Source organism: Bos indicus, chromosome 6, assembly GCF_029378745.1.
Source record: "Bos indicus isolate NIAB-ARS_2022 breed Sahiwal x Tharparkar chromosome 6, NIAB-ARS_B.indTharparkar_mat_pri_1.0, whole genome shotgun sequence".
Lineage (NCBI taxonomy): Eukaryota > Metazoa > Chordata > Mammalia > Artiodactyla > Bovidae > Bos > Bos indicus.
Window position 1 is genome coordinate 66937846 of NC_091765.1, and position 19739 is coordinate 66957584.

Consider the following 19739-nt stretch of genomic DNA (forward strand, 5'->3'; position numbering starts at 1 on the left):
GTTTTAAAAATATAACGTATCTAAATCATAAGAACATATGTGTTATCTCTGCAATAACTATGACTTGATGCTGAGAGCCACTGAGGATTTGAATAAAAGACCTGAAGATCCTAAATAGGGAGATGCGAAGAGAAGATAGGAGAGGATGAGGGAGGTGTGACTGCCAGTTTTCATGTGTATGCACTGGATAGTGTTGTAGGCACAAAATTCAGATAGAGGCTTGGACAAAAGACTGCTTGTCATGATTGGAGCAAGTACTGTCAAAAGAAAGTGGGCTGTGAGGCTGAGGGTTTCCTGAGAATTGTAAATTATGATGTCTTTACAAAAGATGAGAAATTCAAATACCTCCTTTGCCTGCCGCGTTGTTAATAGTCAAGTGAAGTCATAACTGTATGCTTTTATATTCTCTTCGTTGAGGAGAAGCAAATGCTCCCTCGGAGTTCTTTCTGAGGGGGCTGCTTTCTAGGGAAAGCACACTTGCCGAAACTACATCATGAATAGTAGACCAGAGAGAAGTCTTGTTTCATGGGGTCATGTTGGAAAGCTGAGTGGTAACTCCAGGCAACCCGTTAACGCTCTGTATGCAGGCGTTTTTGCTTGTTTGGAGAGGGTTATTTTTTTTTTTTTTTTGGCGGGGGTGGGGATCTGCATGTAAGGCTTAACCTACATGTTTAAAAAAATTTTTTTATTTTTATTTTTACATGTATTCTCCTTTCATTTCCATCTTTTCTTTTTATTTTATTTTATTTTTAAACTTGACAAATTGTATTAGTTTTGCCAAATATCAAAATGAATCCGCCACAGGTATACCTGTGTTCCCCATCCTGAACCCGCCTCCCTCCTCCCTCCCCATACCATCCCTCTGGGTCGTCCCAGTGCACTAGCCCCAAGCATCCAGTATCGTGCATTGAACCTGGACTGGCAACTCGTTTCATACATGATATTATACATGTTTCAGTGCCATTCTCCCAAATCTTCCCACCCTCTCCCTCTGCAACAGAGTCCAAAAGACTGTTCTATACATCAGTGTCTCTTTTGCTGTCTCGTACACAGGGTTATTGTTACCATCTTTCTAAATTCCATATATATGCATTAGTATACTGTATTGGTATTTTTCTTTCTGGCTTACTTCACTCTGTATAATAGGCTCCAGTTTGATCCACCTCATTAGAACTGTTTCAAACGTATTCTTTTTAATGGCTGAGTAATACTCCATTGTGTATATGTACCACAGCTTTCTTATCCATTCATCTGCTGATGGACATCTAGGTTGCTTCCATGTCCTGGCTATTGTAAACAGTGCTGCGATGAACATTGGGGTACACGTGTCTCTTTCCCTTCTGGTTTCCTCAGTGTGTATGCCCAGCAGTGGGATTGCTGGATCATAAGGCAGTTCTATTTCCAGTTTTTTAAGGAATCTCCACACTGTTCTCCATAGTGGCTGTACTAGTTTGCATTCCCACCAAGAGTGTAAGCGGGTTCCCTTTCCTCCACACCCTCTCCAGCATTTATTGCTTGTAGACTTTTGGATCGCAGCCATTCTGACTGGCATGAAATGGTACCTCATAGTGGTTTTGATTTGCATTTCTCTGATAATGAGTGATGTTGAGCATCTTTTCATGTGTTTGTTAGCCATCTGTATGTCTTCTTTGGAGATATGTCTCTTTAGTTCTTTGGCCCATTTTTTGATTGGGTCATTTATTTTTCTGGAGTTGAGCTGTAGGAGTTGCTTATATATTTTTGAGATTAGTTGTTTGTCAGTTGCTTCATTTGCTATTATTTTCTCCCATTCTGAAGGTTGCCTTTTCACCTTGCTAATAGTTTCCTTTGTTGTGCAGAAGCTTTTAAGTTTAATTAGGTCCCATTTGTTTATTTCTGCTTTTATTTCCAATATTCTGGGAGGTGGGTCATAGAGGATCCTGCTGTGATGTATGTCGGACAGTGTTTTGCCTATGTTCTCCTCTAGGAGTTTTATAGTTTCTGGTCTTACGTTGAGATCTTTAATCCATTTTGAGTTTATTTTTGTATATGGTGTTAGAAAGTGTTCTAGTTTCATTCTTTTACAAGTGGTTGACCAGATTTCCCAGCACCACTTGTTAAAGAGATTGTCTTTAATCCATTGTATATTCTTGCCTCCTTTGTCAAAGATAAGGTGTCCATATGTGCATGGATTTATCTCTGGGTTTTCTATTTTGTTCCATTGATCTATATTTCTGTCTTTGTGCCAGTACCATACTGTCTTGATAACTGTGGCTTTATAGTAGAGCCTGAAGTCAGGTAGGTTGATTCCTCCAGTTCCATTCTTCTTTCTCAAGATCGCTTTGGCTATTCGAGGCTTTTTGTATTTCCATACAAATTGTGAAATTATTTGTTCTAGCTCTGTGAAGAATACTGTTGGTAGCTTGATAGGGATTGCATTGAATCTATAAATTGCTTTGGGTAGTATACTCATTTTCACTATATTGATTCTTCCAATCCATGAACATGGTATATTTCTCCATCTATTAGTGTCCTCTTTGATTTCTTTCACCAGTGTTTTATAGTTTTCTATGTATAGGTCTTTAGTTTCTCTAGGTAGATATATTCCTAAGTATTTTATTCTTTCCGTTGCAATGGTGAATGGAATTGTTTCCTTATTTCCTCTTTCTGTTTTCTCATTATTAGTGTATGGGAATGCAAGGGATTTCTGTGTGTTGATTTTATATCCTGCAACCTTACTATAATCATTGATTAGTTCTAGTAATTTTCTGGTGGAGTCTTTAGGGTTTTCTATGTAGAGGATCATGTCATCTGCAAATAGTGAGAGTTTTACTTCTTCTTTTCCAATTTGGATTCCTTTTATTTCTTTTTCTGCTCTGATTGCTTGGCCAAAACTTCCAAAACTATGTTGAATAGTAATGGTGAAAGTGGGCACCCTTGTCTTGTTCCTGACTTTAGAGGAAATGCTTTCAATTTTTCACCATTGAGGATAATGTTTGCTGTGGGTTTGTCATATATAGCTTTTATTATGTTGAGGTATGTTCCTTCTATTCCTGCTTTCTGGAGAGTTTTTATCATAAATGGATGTTGAATTTTGTCAAAGGCTTTCTCTGCATCTATTGAAATAATCATATGGTTTTTATTTTTCAATTTGTTAATGTGGTGTATAACATTGATTGATTTGCGGATATTGAAGAATCCTTGCATCCCTGGGATAAAGCCCACTTGGTCATGGTGTATGATCTTTTTAATGTGTTGTTGGATTCTGATTGCTAGAATTTTGTTAAGAATTTTTTCATCTATGTTCATCAGTGATATTGGCCTGTAGTTTTCTTTTTTTGTGGGATCTTTGTCAGGTTTTGGTATTAGGGTGATGGTGGCCTCATAGAATGAGTTTGGAAGTTTACCTTCCTCTGCAATTTTCTGGAAGAGTTTGAGCAGGATAGGTGTTAGCTCTTCTCTAAATTTTTGGTAGAATTCAGCTATGAAGCCGTCTGGACCTGGGCTTTTGTTTACTGGAAGATTTTTGATTACAGTTTCAATTTCCGTGCTTGTGATGGGTCTGTTAAGATTTTCTATTTCTTCTTGGTCCGGTTTTGGAAAGTTGTACTTTTCTAAGAATTTGTCCATTTCTTCCATGTTGTCCATTTTATTGGCATATAATTGTTGATAGTAGTCTCTTATGATCCTTTGTATTTCTGTGTTGTCTGTTGTGATCTCTCCATTTTCATTTCTAATTTTATTGATATGATTTTTCTCCCTTTGTTTCTTGATGAGTCTGGCTAATGGTTTGTCAATTTTATTTATCCTTTCAAAGAACCAGCTTTTGGCTTTGTTGATTTTTGCTATGGTCTCTTTTGTTTCTTTTGCATTTATTTCTGCCCTAATTTTTAAGATTTCTTTGCTTCTACTAATCCTGGGTTCTTCATTTCTTCCTTTTCTAGTTGCTTTAGGTGTAGAGTTAGGTTATTTATTTGACTTTTTTCTTGTTTCTTGAGGTATGCCTGTATTGCTATGAACTTTCCCCTTAGGACTGCTTTTACAGTGTCCCACAGGTTTTGGGCTGTTGTGTTTTCATTTTCATTCGTTTCTATGCAAATTTTGATTTCTTTTTTGATTTCTTCTGTGATTTGTTGGTTATGCAGCAGCGTGTTGTTCAGCCTCCATATGTTAGAATTTTTAATAGTTTTTCTCCTGTAATTGAGATCTAATCTTACTGCATTGTGGTCAGAAAAGATGCTTGGAATGATTTCTATTTTTTTGAATTTACCAAGGCTAGCTTTATGGCCCAGGATGTGATTTATCCTGGAGAAGGTTCCATGTGCACCTGAGAAAAAGGTGAAATTCATTGTTTTGGGATGACATGTCCTATAGATATCAATTAGGTCTAACTGGTCTATTGTATCATTTAAAGTTTGTGTTTCCTTGTTAATTTTCTGTTTAGTTGATCTATCCATAGGTGTGAGTGGGGTATTAAAGTCTCCCACTATTATTGTGTTATTGTTAATTTCTCCTTTCATACTTGTTAGCATTTGTCTTACATACTGTGGTGCTCCCGTGTTGGGTGCATATATATTTATAATTGTTATATCTTCTTCTTGGATTAATCCTTTGATCATTATGTAGTGACCATCTTTGTCTCTTTTCACAGCCTTTGTTTTAAAGTCTATTTTATCTGATATGAGTATTGCTACTCCTGCTTTTTTTTGGTCCCTATTTGCATGGAAAATCTTTTTCCAGCCCTTCACTTTCAGTCTGTATGTGTCCCCTGTTTTGAGGTGGGTCTCTTGTAGACAACATATGTAGGGATCTTGTTTTTGTATCCATTCAGCCAGTCTTTGTCTTTTGGTTGGGGCATTCAACCCATTTACATTTAAGGTAATTACTGATAAGTATGATCCCATTGCCATTTACTTTATTGTTTTGGGTTTGAATTTATACACCATTTTTGTGTTTCCTGTCTAGAGAATATCCTTTAGTATTTGTTGGAGAGCTGGTTTGGTGGTGCAGAATTCTCTCAGCTTTTGCTTGTCTGAAAAGCTTTTGATTTCTCCTTCATACTTGAATGAAATCCTTGCTGGGTACAATAATCTGGGCTGTAGGTTATTTTCTTTCATCATTTTAAGTATGTCTTGCCATTCCCTCCTGGCTTGGAGAGTTTCTATTGAAAGATCAGCTGTTATCTTTATGGGAATCCCCTTGTGTGTTATTTGTTGTTTTTCCCTTGCTGCTTTTAATATTTGTTCTTTGTGTTTGATCTTTGTTAATTTGATTAATATGTGTTTTGGGGTGTTTCACCTTGGGTTTATCCTGTTTGGGACACTCTGGGTTTCTTGGACTTGGGTGATTATTTCCTTCCCCATTTTAGGGAAGTTTTCCACTATTATCTCCTCAAGTATTTTCTCATGGTCTTTCTTTTTGTCTTCTTCTTCTGGAACCCCTATAATTCGAATGTTGTAGCGTTTAATATTGTCCTGGAGGTCTCTGAGATTGTCCTCATTTCTTTTAATTCGTTTTTCTTTTATCCTCTCTGATTCATTTATTTCTGCCATTCTATCTTCTAATTCACTATCTTCTGCCTCTGTTATTCTACTATTTGTTGCCTCCAGAGTGTTTTTAATTTCATTTATTGCATTGTTCATTATATATTGACTCTTTTTTATTTCTTCTAGGTCCTTGTTAAACCTTTCTTGCATCTTCTCAATCCTTGTCTCCAGGCTATTTATCTGTGATTCCATTTTGATTTCAAGATTTTGGATCAATTTCACTATCATTATTCGGAATTCTTTATCAGGTAGATTCCCTATCTCTTCCTCTTTTGTTTGGTTTGGTGGGCATTTATCCTGTTCCTTTATCTGCGGGGTATTCCTCTGTCTCTTCATCTTGTTTAAATTGCTGGTTTTGGGGTGTCCTTTCTGTATTCTGGCAGTTTGTGGAGTTCTCTTTATTGTGGCGTTTCCTCTCTGTGTGTGGGTTTGTACAGGTGGCTTGTCAAGGTTTCCTGGTTAGGGAAGCTTGTGTTGGTGTTCTGGTGGGTGGAGCTGTATTTCTTCTCTCTGGAGTGCAATGAAGTGTCCAGTAATGAGTTATGAGATGTCTATGGTTTTGGGGTGACTTTGGGCAGCCTGTATCTTGAAGCTCAGGGCTGTGTTCCTTTGTTGCTGGAGAATTTGCTTGGTATGTCTTGCCCTGGAACTTGTTGGCCCTTGTGTGGTACTTGGTTTCAGTGTCGGTATGGAGGTGTTTGATGAGCTCCTGTCAATTAATGTTCCTTGGAGTCAGGAGTTCCCTGGAGTCAGGGTTTGGATTTAAGCCTCCTGCTTCCAGTTATTGGTCTTATTTTTACAGTAGTTTCAAAACTTCTCCTTCTATACAGCACCATTGATAAAACATCTACGTTAAAGATGAAAAGTTTCTCTACTGTGAGGGTCACCCAGAGAGGTTCACAGCGTTACATGGAGAAGAGAAGAGGGAGGAGGGAGTTAGAGGTGACCCGAATGAGATGAGGTGGAGTCAATAGTGGAGAGAGTGGGCTAGCCAATAATCACTTCCTTATGTGCACTCCACAACTGGACCGCTCAGAGATGTTCACGGAGTTATACAGAGAAGAGAAGACGGAGGAAGGAGACAGAGGTGGCCAGAAGGATAAAAGGGGGGAATGAAAAGGAGGGAGACAGATCCAGCCAGTAATCAGTTCCCTAAGTGTTCTCCACCATCTGGAAGACACAGAAATTCACAGGTTGGGTAGAGCAGAGAGGGGTTAGGGAGGAGACACAGGAGACCTGGTGGAGAAAAAGGAGAGTCCAAAGGGAGAGAGAGCAGTTAAGCCAGTAATCTCGTTCCCTAGTGAAAAATGGGTACTGAAGATTGGGTTCTTAAAGGTACAAAATTGGTAACAAATACATAAAAGCAAAAATTAAAAATCTAGAGTAGAGTTTGGAATTTCAAAAATACGATGTTAAAGAAAAGAAGAAGGAAAAGAAAGAGAGAAAAAACGAACAAACAAAAACAAACAAGGTTGCGAAAATTATAAAGAAAATATAGGTAAAAAATAGATAACTAATACCAAAAAGCAAAAGTTAAAAATCTAGAGTAGAGTTTGGAATTTCAGATATACAATGTTATATAAAAGAAGAAGAGAAAGAAACAGAGAAAAAACAAAAGTCACAGAAATTATAAAAAAACTATAGGTACAAAATTGATAACAAATACCAAAAGGCTAAAATTAAAAATCTAGAGTAGAGTTTGGAATTTCAAAAATACAATATTAAAGAAAAGAAGGAAAAAAAAAAAAAAAAAACCAAGGTCAAAAAATTATAAAAAATATATATATGAAGTTTGCTGTAGAAAAAAAAATAGGGTCTTTTTTTTTTTTTTTTGCAAAGTAATAGGTTATAAAAGTGAAAATTAAAGGAATAAAAGAGGACTTAAATTTTTTTTAAAAAATTAAAAAAAAAAAAAGAAAGAATGATCGTAAAAATAGTGAAAATATATCGAGGACTTTCTCTGATTTTGTTGTGAGTATGTGGGTTCAGCTCATTTTTGGCTAGTTCCTTGGTCCGACTTTTATTTCTCAAGATCTATAGGCCCCTTCCTATGTAGTCGGTAGTAACCACAGGGTTTTAATCTATTGCCTGTAGCTTCCAAGGCGGTTCCCTCTGTTATAGCTTCTTCTGTTTGCTGGACTCCAGTGCCTGGTTTCCACCCTGACACAAAGGGGACGGTGGAGGACCCTTTTTTTTTTTTTTTCTTTTTAGGCTCACTTGTTCAGTCGTGCTGTGGGGAGGGAGTGGGGGATGCTGCAAACAAGTAACACTGGCCTGTGGTCGCAGTGCCTCAGCCACAATGGGTCTGTCCCCACTCATGGCGCATGTAGCCTCCCTGCCCACACTGCTTAGGCTCTAGGTTGTTCCTCCGGGGAACCATCCGTGGCCAGCCCTGGGCTGCCTGCACCTCCCAGGTCCAAGCCGCTCAGGTTCAGGCACTCGGGTAGTCCTCAGAGGCGCAGACTCGGTTGGGCCTGCGTTTTATGCCCTTCCCAGGTCAGAGCAGCTCAGGTGATGAGGTGTTTAGCGAGCACGATTGCTGCGACCTATCGCCTCCCCGTCACTCAGTTATCTAGGTGTACAACTGGCGCACCTTTTTAGGGAGATGTTGACCGTCCAGACCCCCCAAGAAGTTTTAATTCGCAAAGAAGCCTGCTTACAGTTTTATAGATAATGTCTCTGTGGTGCTGCGATTGCCCCCTTCCGGCTCTGGCTGCGTGTCACCAGAGGGGGAAGGTCTGCAGCCAGCTATCTCTCTTCAGTCCTTTGTTCTCTGCGCGGGCCTGGTGGTGTCTTAGGTTAGGGCTGGCTTTTCGCGTGGCAGATATCCCACAGTCTGGTTTGCTAGCCCAGATTTTTTCGCTCAGATAGCATTCAGGGTTTTCAGGCCAGGTCCTTACTCTAAGCGATGCAGCCCGCGCCGCGCCTCCCTGCCCAGCCCCCTTTTGCTAATGGCGTATGCAGGCATCTGCGCTGCTTCTCCGCTGGGGGAGTTACCGTAGGGCTTGCAATCTGCGAGTTTTAATTGTTTATTTATTTTTTCTCCCTGTTATGTTGCCCTCTGTGCTTCCAAAGCTCAGCTCAGATTCGGCAGTGAGAAGGTTTCCTGATGTTTGGAAACTTCTCTCTTTTCAAGATTCCCTTCTCGGGACTGAACTCCGTCCCTCCCTCTTTTGTCTCTTTTTTTGTCTTTTATATTTTTTCCTACCTCCTTTCGAAGACTTGGGTTGCTTTTCTGGGTGCCTGATGTCCTCTGCCGGCATTCACAAGTTGTTTTGTGGAATTTACTCGGCTTTTAAATGCTCTTTTGATGAATTTGTGGGGGAGAAAGTGTTCTCCCTGTCCTACTCCTCCACCATCTTGGCTCCTCCCTCCTAAAAATTTTTATTTAAGTATAGCTGATTTACAATGTTATGTTAGTTTCAATTTTACAGCAAAATGAATCAATTATACATATACCCAACTGTTTTTAGATTCTTTTTCCCAGATAGGCTATTACAGAGTATTTAGTAGAGTTTCCTGTGCTGGGCAATAAATCCTTATTAGTTATCTATTTTATATATAGTATATATATCAGTCCCTATCTCCCAGTTTATCCCGGTGCCCTTACACCCTGGTAACCATAAATTTGTTTTCTACATCTGTGACTTTGTTTTTGTTTTGCAAATAAGTTCATTTGTACTCTCTTTTTTTTTTTTTTTTTTTAGATTCCCACATATGTTTGATATTTGTCTCTGTGTGATTTACTACATTTAAACCACATTTTGACCAGTCTGAACCTGCTGGAGGTCAGGTTGCCATGCTATGTCTATTCTAACATGTTCTGCTCAGGGTGACATTCTCTCCATCGTCCCCACAGGCTGTGATGGCCAGCGACTTTGCTGTTTCTCAGTTTAGACATCTCAGCAAGCTCCTCCTTGTCCACGGGCACTGGTGTTATACCCGACTTTCCAACATGATTCTGTATTTTTTCTACAAGAACGTGGTATGTAGCTCCAGAGAATTCATCCTTTTCCCTGTGGCCCTTCCTCTCCTGCTGGTGTAAGGGGTGAAGAGGGAGGGCCCAACGTTAAGCTTACTTTGCTTATTGATGTTTGGGAAGCAGCCAGGATGACTCCTGCTGTCTTACTAGGAATAATCTGCTATGTTTCAGCAGCTGACAGCAAATTGCTAGGCTTGTCTATCTGCTAGCATTTTCTATTCCCTATGCATTTAAATTCAATTTAACCCTGTCTGATTCATTTAGAATCCAATTTTTGACCTGCTGTAAAATGATTGTGACAAGCAGAATTATGAAATGTTTAATGCTGTCTGTCAGTAGAGAATGAAAAGGTTTGCTTCTGTGTTACAGGCGATTACTAAAAAAAAAAATCTGTTGTCCCTAATGGATGTCCCATGTGGTATGTTGAAGATGCAGATACAAATGAAATCCTAGAATAGTGCCTTAGCCTATAGAGCTGGCTAGTACCACTAGATAAAGAATTCTATGGCAAGCCTGTAAAAGGTGTTTGTACTTGGTAGCTGTAATTCTGAAAAGGGCAGAATTTGATTGGTAAGCGTCTTGGCTTTTAATCTTCAACTTATCGCTTAAATTTCAGTTTCCTCTTTTATAAACCTATGTTGACCTTAGGTTGCTTCACCTGAATCCCTTCTTAGTGGGGTGATTAGGTAAAATGTCATGATTTTCAACCAAATTTATTCTTGGTCTTTTAAGTCCATATGTAGCAAGTTAGTAGTAAACAAAAATTTACATCACTATTGAAATACCATCTTTAGGGAAAAGACGACTTTGGGTCATTTTTAGATCTGTGCATGTGTGTGTGTGTCTATCATCAGCAGGAACATGTTTTTTCTTCTAGCACAGTGAACTTTTCAAGAAGCTCTTGGTACTTTACTAGTTAGAATTAGCACACTTAGTCACCAGAGTACATGATGCAAAATGCTGGGCTGGATGAAGCACAAGTGGAATCCAGATAGCCAGCAGAAATATCAATAACCTCAGATATGCTGATGACACCACCCTTACGCAGAAAGCAAAGAAGAACTAAAGAGCCTCTTGATGAAAGTGAAAGAGGAGAGTGAGAAAGTTGGCTTAAAGCTCAACATTCAGAAAACTAGGATCATGACATCCAGTCCCATCACTTCATGGCAAATAGATGGGGAAACAGTGGACACAGTGACAGACTTTATTTTCTTAGGCTCCAAAATCACTGCAGATGGTGATTGGCTCCATGAAATTAAAAACACGCTTGTTCCTTGGAAGAAAAGCTATGACCAACCTAGACAGTATATTAAAAAGCAGAGACATTACTTTACCAACAAAGGTCCATCTAGTCAAAGCTATGGTTTTTCCAGTAGTCATGTATGGATGTGAGAGTTGGACTATAAAGAAAGCTGAGTGCCGAAGAATTGATGCTTTTGAACCGTGGTGTTGGAGAAGACTCTTGAGAGTCCCTTGGACTGCAAGGATATCAAACCAATCAAACCTAAAGGAAATCAGTCCTGATATTCATTGGAAGGACTGATGCTAAAGCTGAAACTCCAATACTTTGGCCATCTGATGCAAAGGACTGACTTATTTGAAAAGACCCTGGTGCTGGGAAATATTGAAGGCAGGAGGAGAAGGGGACGATCGAAGATGAGATGGTTAGATAGCATCACCAACTCTATGGACATGAGTTTGAGCAAACTCCGGGAGCTGGTGATGGACAGGGAAGCCTGGAGTGCTGCATTCCCTGGGGTCGCAGAGTCAGACATGACTGAGTGACTGAACTGAGCTGAACATTCAAAGTTTTAATAAAAAACTTTACAAAAATATTTGAAATGCACAATGTCTCTGTCTGAGTGTTGACTGTAGGTTAGGCTGTGATTTTAATGTAAAATTCCAGGACTTAGTGGTCTGTGACTTTAAGAAAGGAGCCCCTCTCCTAGGTTTCATTTTCATATCTTTGCATTTTTCTACTTCTATTAATATTATAATGCCCTGATTCAGCAGTGAAAAATCCACCTGCAATGTAGACACAAGTTTGATCCCTGGGTCAGTAAGATCCCCTGAAAAAGGAAATGGAAAACCCATTCCAGTATTGCCAGGATAATCCCAGAGGAGGAGCCTGATGGGTTACACTCCAGGGTTAACAAAGAGTCCGTTACGACTTGGCGACTAAACAAACAGCAGGAGTTATGATGCAGCCCACTCCACCACTCCCTCCTTTTAACTCCATATTTCTAGCTAATATTAGAAAGGGATGCCTCATGCTCTTGGAGAGAGAGAATGTTTATTTGTAGAAAGCACATCACCAGGGAGCAGGGACCCCACGGTCTTTCTGCTCTGTAAACCTTGATGGCTGTTCACACTGAAATCCTCTCTACTTGTTTTGCCTCTTTCTTGCCTAGCCAAACAGGGACTGGTTTGTAAACTATGGAGAATAGGGCCAGTATCAGAAGCCATTTGAGTAGCTTAGCTTTCTGAGACTGTGGTTCTTTCATCTTGAACAACTTTTGAGATAGTAATGAAGGCTATGGATTCAGTCCCCAGAATAGAACCCCAAACTGCACATACCCTAAACCACTGTGTTTTCAGGAGCGATTCATAATGTATATCCATGGACCATAGGCTAAGAAACTCTATTCTAAGGATTGTGGCCCCCATCCTAGTGTTCCAAGGTATCTGTGGTGCCAATAATAATATTTTAATCAATTAATGTTAATTAAAAGTCATGTTATTCTTGCCTTGAGAACCCCATGAACAGTATGAAAAGGCAAAAAGATAGGACACTGAGAGATGAACTCCCCAGGTCAGTACGTGCCCAGTATGCTACTGGAGATCAGTGGAGAAATAACTCCAGAAAGAATGAAGGGATGGAGCCAAAGCAGAAACAACACCCAGTTGTGGATGTGACTGATGATAGAAGCAAGGTCTGATGCTCTAAAGAGCAATATTGAATAGGAACTGGAATGTTTGGTACATGAATCAAGGCAAAGTGGAAGTGATCAAAGAGGAGATGGCAAGAGTGAACGTTAACATTCTAGGGATCAGCGAACTAAAATGGACTGGAATGGGTGAATTTAACTCAGATGACCATTATTTCTACTACTGTGGGCAGGAATCCCTTAGAAGAAATGGAGTAGCCGACAAAGGAGTCAACAAAGGAGGCCGAAATGGAGTACTTGGATGCAATCTCAAAAACGACAGACTGATCTCTGTTCGTTTCCAAGGCAAACCGTTCAATATCACGGTAATCCAAGTCTATGCCCTGACCAGTAATGCTGAAGAAGCTGAACTTGAATGGTTCTTTGAAGACCTACAAGAGATTTTAGAACTAACACCCAAAAAAGATGTCCTTTTCATTATAGGGGACTGGAATGCAAAAGGAGGGGGTCAAGAAACACCTGGAGTAACAGGCAGATTTGGCCTTGGAGTACAGAATGATGCAGGGCAAAGGCTAATAGACTTTTGCCAAGAGAACGCACTGGTCATAGCAAACACCCTCTTCCAACAATACAGGAAAAGACTCTACACATGGATATCACTAGATGGCCAACAGCGAAATCAGATTGATTATATTATTTGCAGCCAAAGATAGAGAAGCTCTATACAGTCAGCAAAAACAAGACCAGGAGCTGACTGTGACTCAGATCATGAACTCCTTATTGCCAAATTCAGACTTAAATTGAAGAAAGTGGGGAAAACCACCAGACCATTCAGGTATGACCTAAATCAAATCCCTTATGATTATACAGTGGAAGTGAGAAATAGATTTAAGGGACTAGATCTGATAGAGTGCCTGAGGTTCATGACATTGTACAGGAGACAGGGATCAACACCATCTCCAAGAAAAAGAAATGCAAAAAAGCAAACTGGCTGTCTGAGGAGGCCTTACAAATAGCTGTGAAAAGAAGAGAAATGAAGTGAAGTCACTCAGTTGTGTCCGACTCTTTGCGAGCCCGTGGACTGTAGCCCACCAGGCTCCTCCATCCATGGGATTCTCCAGGCAAGAACACTGGAGTGGGTTGCCAAAGAGAAGCAAAAAGCAAAGGTTAAAAGGAAAGATATACCCATTTGAATAAAGAGTTCCAAAGAATAGCAAGGAGAGATAAGAAAGCCTTCCTCAGAAACCAATGCAAAGAAATAGAGGAAAACAATAAAATGGGAAAGACTAGAGATCTTTTCAAGAAAATGAGAGATACCAAGGGAACGTTTCATGCAAAGATGGGCTCAATAAAGGACAGAAATGGTAGGGACCTAACAGAAGCAGAAGATATTAAGAAGAGGTGGCAAGAATACACAGAAGAACCGTACAGAAAAGATCTTCATGACCCAGATAATCATGATGGTGTGATCACTCACCTAGAGCCAGACATCCTGGAACGTGAAGTCAAGTGGGCCTTAGGAAGCATCGCTATGAACAAAGCTAGTGAAGGTGATGAGCTATTCCAGTTGAGCTATTTCAGATCCTAAAAGATGATGCTGTGAAAGTGCTGCACTCAATATGCCAGCAAATTTGGGAACTCAGCAGTGGCCACAGGACTGGAAAAGGTCAGTTTTCATTCCAATCCCAAAGAAAGGCAATGCCAAAGAATGCTCAAACTACCGCACAGTTGTGCTCATCTCACACGGTAGCAAAATAATGCTCAGAATTCTCCAAGCCAGGCTTCAGGAGTACATGAACCATGAACTTCCAGATGTTCAAGCTGGTTTTAGAAAAGGCAGAGGAACCAGAGATCAAATTGCCAACATCTGCTGGATCATTGAAAAAGCAAAGAGAGTTCCAGAAAAACATCTTATTTCTGCTTTATTGACTATGCCAAAGCCTTTGGGTGTGTGGATCACAATAGACTGTGGAAACTTCTTAAAGAGATGGGAATACCAGACCACCTGATCTGCCTCTTGAGAAATCTGTATGCAGGTCAGGAAGCAACAGTTAGAACTGGACATGGAACAACAGACCGGTTCCAAATAGGAAAAGGAATGCAGTAAGGCTGTATGTTGTCACCCTGCTTATTTAACTATATGCAGAGTACATCATGAGAAACGCTGGGCTGGAAGAAACACAAGCTGGAATCAAGATTGCTGGGAGAAATATCAACAACCTCAGATATGCAGATGACACCAACCTTATGGCAGAAAGTGAAGAACTAAGAGCCTCTTGATGAAATTGAGAGAGGAAAGTGAAAAAGTTGGCTTAAAACTCAACATTCAGAAAACTAAGATCATGGCATCTGGTCCCATCACTTCATGGCAAATAGATGGGGAAACAGTGTCAGACTTTATTTTTTTGGGCTCCAAAATCACTGCAGATGGTGATTGTAGCCATGAAAATTAAAAGACGCTTACTCCTTGGAAGGAAAGTTCTGACCAACCTAGACAGCATGTTAAAAAGCAGAGACATTACTTCATCGCCAGAGGTCCGTCTAGTCAAAGCTATGGTTTTTCCAGTAGTCATGTATGGATGTGAGAGTTGGACTATATAGAAACCTGAGTGCTGAAAAATTGATGCTTTTGAACTGTAGTGTTGGAGAAGACTCTTGAGAGTCCCTCAGACTGCAAGGAGATCCAACCAGTCCATCCTAAAGGAGATCAGTCCTGGTGTTCATTGGAAGGACTGATGTTGAAGCTGAAACTCCAATACTTTGGCCACCTGATGTGAAGAGCTGACTCATTTGAAAAGACCCTGATGCTAGGAATGATTGAAGATGAGAGGAGAAGGGGATGACAGAGGATGAGATGGTTGGATGGCATCACCGACTCAATGGACATGAGTTTGGGTAAACTCCAGGAGTTCGTGATGGACAGGGAGGCCTGGCGTGCCATGGGGTCGCAAAGAGTCAGACACGAATGAGCAACTGAACTGAACTAAAAAGGCACTTTATAGTTCATGAGCAGTTTCTAACTGGATCTTGATATTAAGACCTGATGTGGTATAATTCTCTAAGTCTTTTCCAGGCATAGAAACCAAAATTTATAGAGGTTTTTAAAATGACCTAAAGTTTTTACAGTGGTCATGTATGGATGTGAGAGTTGGACTGTGAAGAAGGCTGAGCGCCAAAGAATTGATGCTTTGAACTGTGGTTTTGGAGAAGATTCTTGAGAGTCCCTTGGACTGCAAGGAGATCCAACCAGTCCATTGTGAAGGAGATCAGCCCTGGGATTTCTTTGGAAGGAATGATGCTAAAGCTGAAACTCCAGTACTTTGGCCACCTCATGCGAAGAGTTGACTCACTGGAAAAGACCCTGATGCTGGGAGGGATTGAGGGCAGGAGGAGAAGGGGACGACAGAGGATGAGATGGCTGGATGGCATCACTGACTCGATGGACTTGAGTCTGGGTGAACTCCAGGAGTTGGTGATGGACAGGAAGGCCTGGCGTGCTGCAATTCATGGGGTCGCAAAGAGTTGGACACGACTGAGTGACTGAACTGAACTGAACTGAAAGTCATATAGTCATATAGAAAGTGTCCCCTTGGACTTGAAACAAGACCCCCTAAATCTGAGTTGAATGACCTTTCCTGTGTCCTACATTGCTTCAGGGCAGAAAGCTTTTGCTATTGAAGACTTACTGCACATGAGACAAAATACTGAAACCATGTTGAATGTATGTGCCTGCCTCTGGGATGACCACCTGTCCTGGTTTGCCTGGGTCTGCCCTTGTTTAAGTCGTAAGAGTACTATGTCCTAAGAAACTCCTTTGCTTCAAGCAAACTGAGATGATTGCCCACCCACTGGCACCATCCCACTTCACCACGAAAAGAATAATTGAGAACCCAGAAAGCAATTGAATGAACATGTGTTGTGATGGCTGCCACCTACCAGCACGGGTCCAGCTTCTCTTCATCTGGAACTGGAATGTCTCTATTTGAATCCTGGCTCTGCCACTTATTTGCCGGCTAACTTTAGGCAAGTTCCTTAGCCTCTCCATGCCTCACTTTGCTCATCTGTAAAAATAGGAACAACAATAATTTCCAAGTTGTTACGAAAATTAAATGAATGAATTATAAAGCTCTTAGAACCATGCATGCCAGCACCACATAGTAAACAGTCTGTGTGTGTGTGTGTGTTTTAATAAAACATTTACCAAAAAAAAGCTGTAAGGTCAGCTGTGGTTCTCTATTCTGTCAGCAAAGAAGCTGTACTGAGAGGCTGAGATCACACCATTCAGAACAGCACTGCGTGGCATATGTGGTCATGGCTCTCATAGCAGACTCTAAGATGTGACTTTTTCTCTTTGTGTCCCTAGGCCTACGTGAACCTCCTTTTCTGGTACCAGTTCTTTTGTGGGTTTTCAGGAACATCCATGACTGACTACTGGGTCTTGATCTTCTTCAACCTCCTTTTCACATCTGCACCTCCCGTCATTTATGGAGTCCTGGAGAAAGACGTGTCTGCAGAGACTCTCATGCAGCTGCCCGAGCTCTACAGGAGTGGCCAGAGGTCAGAGGTGGGTGCTACAGCAAAAACGTGCACACCAATACACAGCCGTCGTCAAAGTCAGGCATCTTCCAGGGTGCTTGGCTCAAATACTCTGGTGTATTGAAACGTATCTGAATCATCTGTGTTTGTTTCCAAAGATCTCTACTAATACAACAGACATAAAGTTACTCATTTCTGAGAGAAAAGAAAACTTTGAAAGACCTCAGGTGCTTCTAAGAAGAAATCCAGTCTTCAGACCTTACAAATAACATTATCTAGTATTTCCTAAACCCCCGGCGCCTTCTCTTGGGCAAACTATGACGTATTCACAGTCCCATTTATCTTCACAAAGCACTTTGAGAGAGAACCTGGTGGTGTTCCCATTCTAAGATGAAGAATCTGAACTTCAAAGGGGCTGATGAATTTTTCCAGAAATCTCATAGCTATGAAAAAAAAAAAAATAGCAGAACTGGGATGGGAACCCTTCTTAGTCTGGTTCTGAAGCCAAAATTAAATTCTTCAGGTTTTACTGTCATGTGAAATAGTGGCATGATCTTACTGCCTCCCTCTCCCTAAACCTGTGTCCACCTTCCACTTAATTAACTTCTCAGTCCTGTCCACCCACCTCCGATATATCCCTTATATCTGTCCCCTCTCCATCCTTCTCTCTGCCCTCATTACCTCTTACCCAAAATATTATAATCACCAATTGAGCTAGTTGTCTCAAAACTCTTTTCATTTGTCCAGTTCATCTTTTACAAAATTAATAACTATTTTTGAGATAGCCTTATGAACATTATGTAATGCCTCTTGTATGCCAGGCATATATATATGCATACATACATTTATGTATGTAAGGTGCTTAGCATACATAAATGTAATTCTCAAAATGACTCTGCAGAATAGGTGCTATCGTTAGCCACTCTGTAGATGAGGAAAGTAAGGCACAGGGAGGTATCTTAAGTAATCCACCCATGTCACCGAGCTCATGGGTGGTGCAGATGAACCCCAGTTCCCAAGCCTCTGCTGCGTTGCTGAAAGAACATTGATGTTATCTTCACTCCCTGGGTGCTTCCAACCCCTTTGCTATTTAATGGCCAGAAATCCAAAGTGCTCTCACAAGTGCTCAGGATCACAGGGACTGAGGTGGACCAGCAACCTATAGATACCTGTAAATGGACAAAGCTGAGGGCTTAGTCTGGTAAAATATTCTAGCCTTAAGAAGAAGTCTGTGTTAGTCAGGACTCTTCGGTTTCAGGTGACAGAAAACCACCTCAAATTGGCTTAATGAAAAAGGGAAATATATTGGCCCCATAACTGCAAAATCAAGGACTAATGGTGACATCTATTATTCTTTTTTTAATTTAATTTTTATTTTGTACTGGAGTGTAGTTGATTTACAATGCTGTGTAAGACACCATTATTCTTAAATCAGATGTAAATGTGCTGGTTATGACTCCGTGGCTCAGCTGACGGTGACAGTGTTAGTTGCTCAGTCACGTCCAACTCTTTGCAATGCCGTGGACTGTAGCTTGCCAGGGTCCTCTGTCCATTGGATTCTCAAGGCAAGAATACTGAAGGGGGTTGCCATTCTCTTCTCTAGGGGATCTTCCCTACCCAGGCATCGAATTCAGGTCTTGTGTGTTGGGATTTGAGTCCTATGCTTTTCCCTGTGTGTATCGTTGTGACTAGAAAGATCATTTTCTCACCAACCAGACCTGGGATATGGATCTTTCCTGAGGGCAGAGCTTAACCACGTGGACAGGATTGGGAAAGAGGATTTCCTGTCAAAGGGCTGGAGAAATGAAAATGAGACCCATGGTAAAAATTCATGCATTGGGTTTCACTGGACTCACTATTCTGAAGACACTGACCCAGAACAGCACATGTTACAAATGATGGGTGATGGTTAGCCCGAGTTTACATTCTGGCTCAGTGGTATGTGACCTTGGTAAGTTACTTAACTTGCCTGTACTCCAGTTTCTTTATTTATGGAGATTATGTGAAGATTAAGTAAGATAATATGTATAAAAGTTCAGCCATATTACACTCTCAATGTTGTTTTTACCCCACCCCTAGACTTAACCAGAAATTTGAGGAAATCCTAAATATAAAATGATGCTTTATTTTTGTCTATCCAACTTTCTTCTGGCTTGAACTGCCTTTCCAGACTGGAAAGTAAGTTAATATCCTTAGGCTCATGGGTATGGGCTTCCCTGATAGCTCAGTTGGTAGAGAGTCTGCCTGCAATGCAGGAGACCCTGGTTTGATTCCAGGGTCAGGAAAATCGGCTGGAGAAGGGATACGCTACCCTCTCCAGTATTCTTGGGCTTCCCTTGTGGCTCAGCTTGTAAAGACTCCGCCTGCAATTCGGGAGATGTGGGTTCAATCTCTGGTTTGGGAAGATCCCCTGGAGAAGGGAAAGGCTCATGGGGCAGTCAATGCAAGGAGAAGTCAGCTTCCAGGGAGGAGGAAATCCTTACAGTTCTTCAGTTTCATCCAATTCATTTCGATCAAAGAACCAAATGGGGTATTCTAAAAAAGTCCAATCTGACTTAAGGTTCAAAGCCAGGGGTGCAGAAATGTGTGGCTGACAGTAATGAAGTTGTCCTGCACCCCAGGTCTAAGTAAAATTCCAAGTCCATTGAGGAAAGAAGGATAGAAGGGAGATCTTTAATGTTTTTATAGCTGGTGTTTCAGAAGCCCATTTGTACAGCCTGAAGATTGTAATTGGTCTTTACCCTGGAAGAATTGAGGTCATTGTTTCCTGTTGTTGAGCCCTGCTATCAATTCTGTGCACACAGTGTT

General features: G+C 40.7%; 1 protein-coding gene and 1 non-coding gene across 8 annotated transcripts in view; both read left to right on the forward strand.

The window, feature by feature from the left end:
• Nucleotides 1–19739, forward strand: part of ATP10D (ATPase phospholipid transporting 10D (putative)) — a 145802-nt gene that overhangs the window by 111381 nt on the left and 14682 nt on the right. For all 7 annotated transcript variants that reach the window (XM_070791389.1, XM_070791386.1, XM_070791387.1 and 4 more), the window contains 2 exons: nucleotides 9385–9510; nucleotides 16759–16959. In XM_070791389.1, coding sequence (XP_070647490.1) covers nucleotides 9385–9510; nucleotides 16759–16959 — 327 coding nt within the window. The remainder of the gene's footprint in view (nucleotides 1–9384; nucleotides 9511–16758; nucleotides 16960–19739) is intronic.
• TRNAC-GCA (transfer RNA cysteine (anticodon GCA)) lies at nucleotides 19145–19217 on the forward strand. The gene has a single exon. It is a non-coding gene; the product is annotated as a tRNA-Cys (tRNA).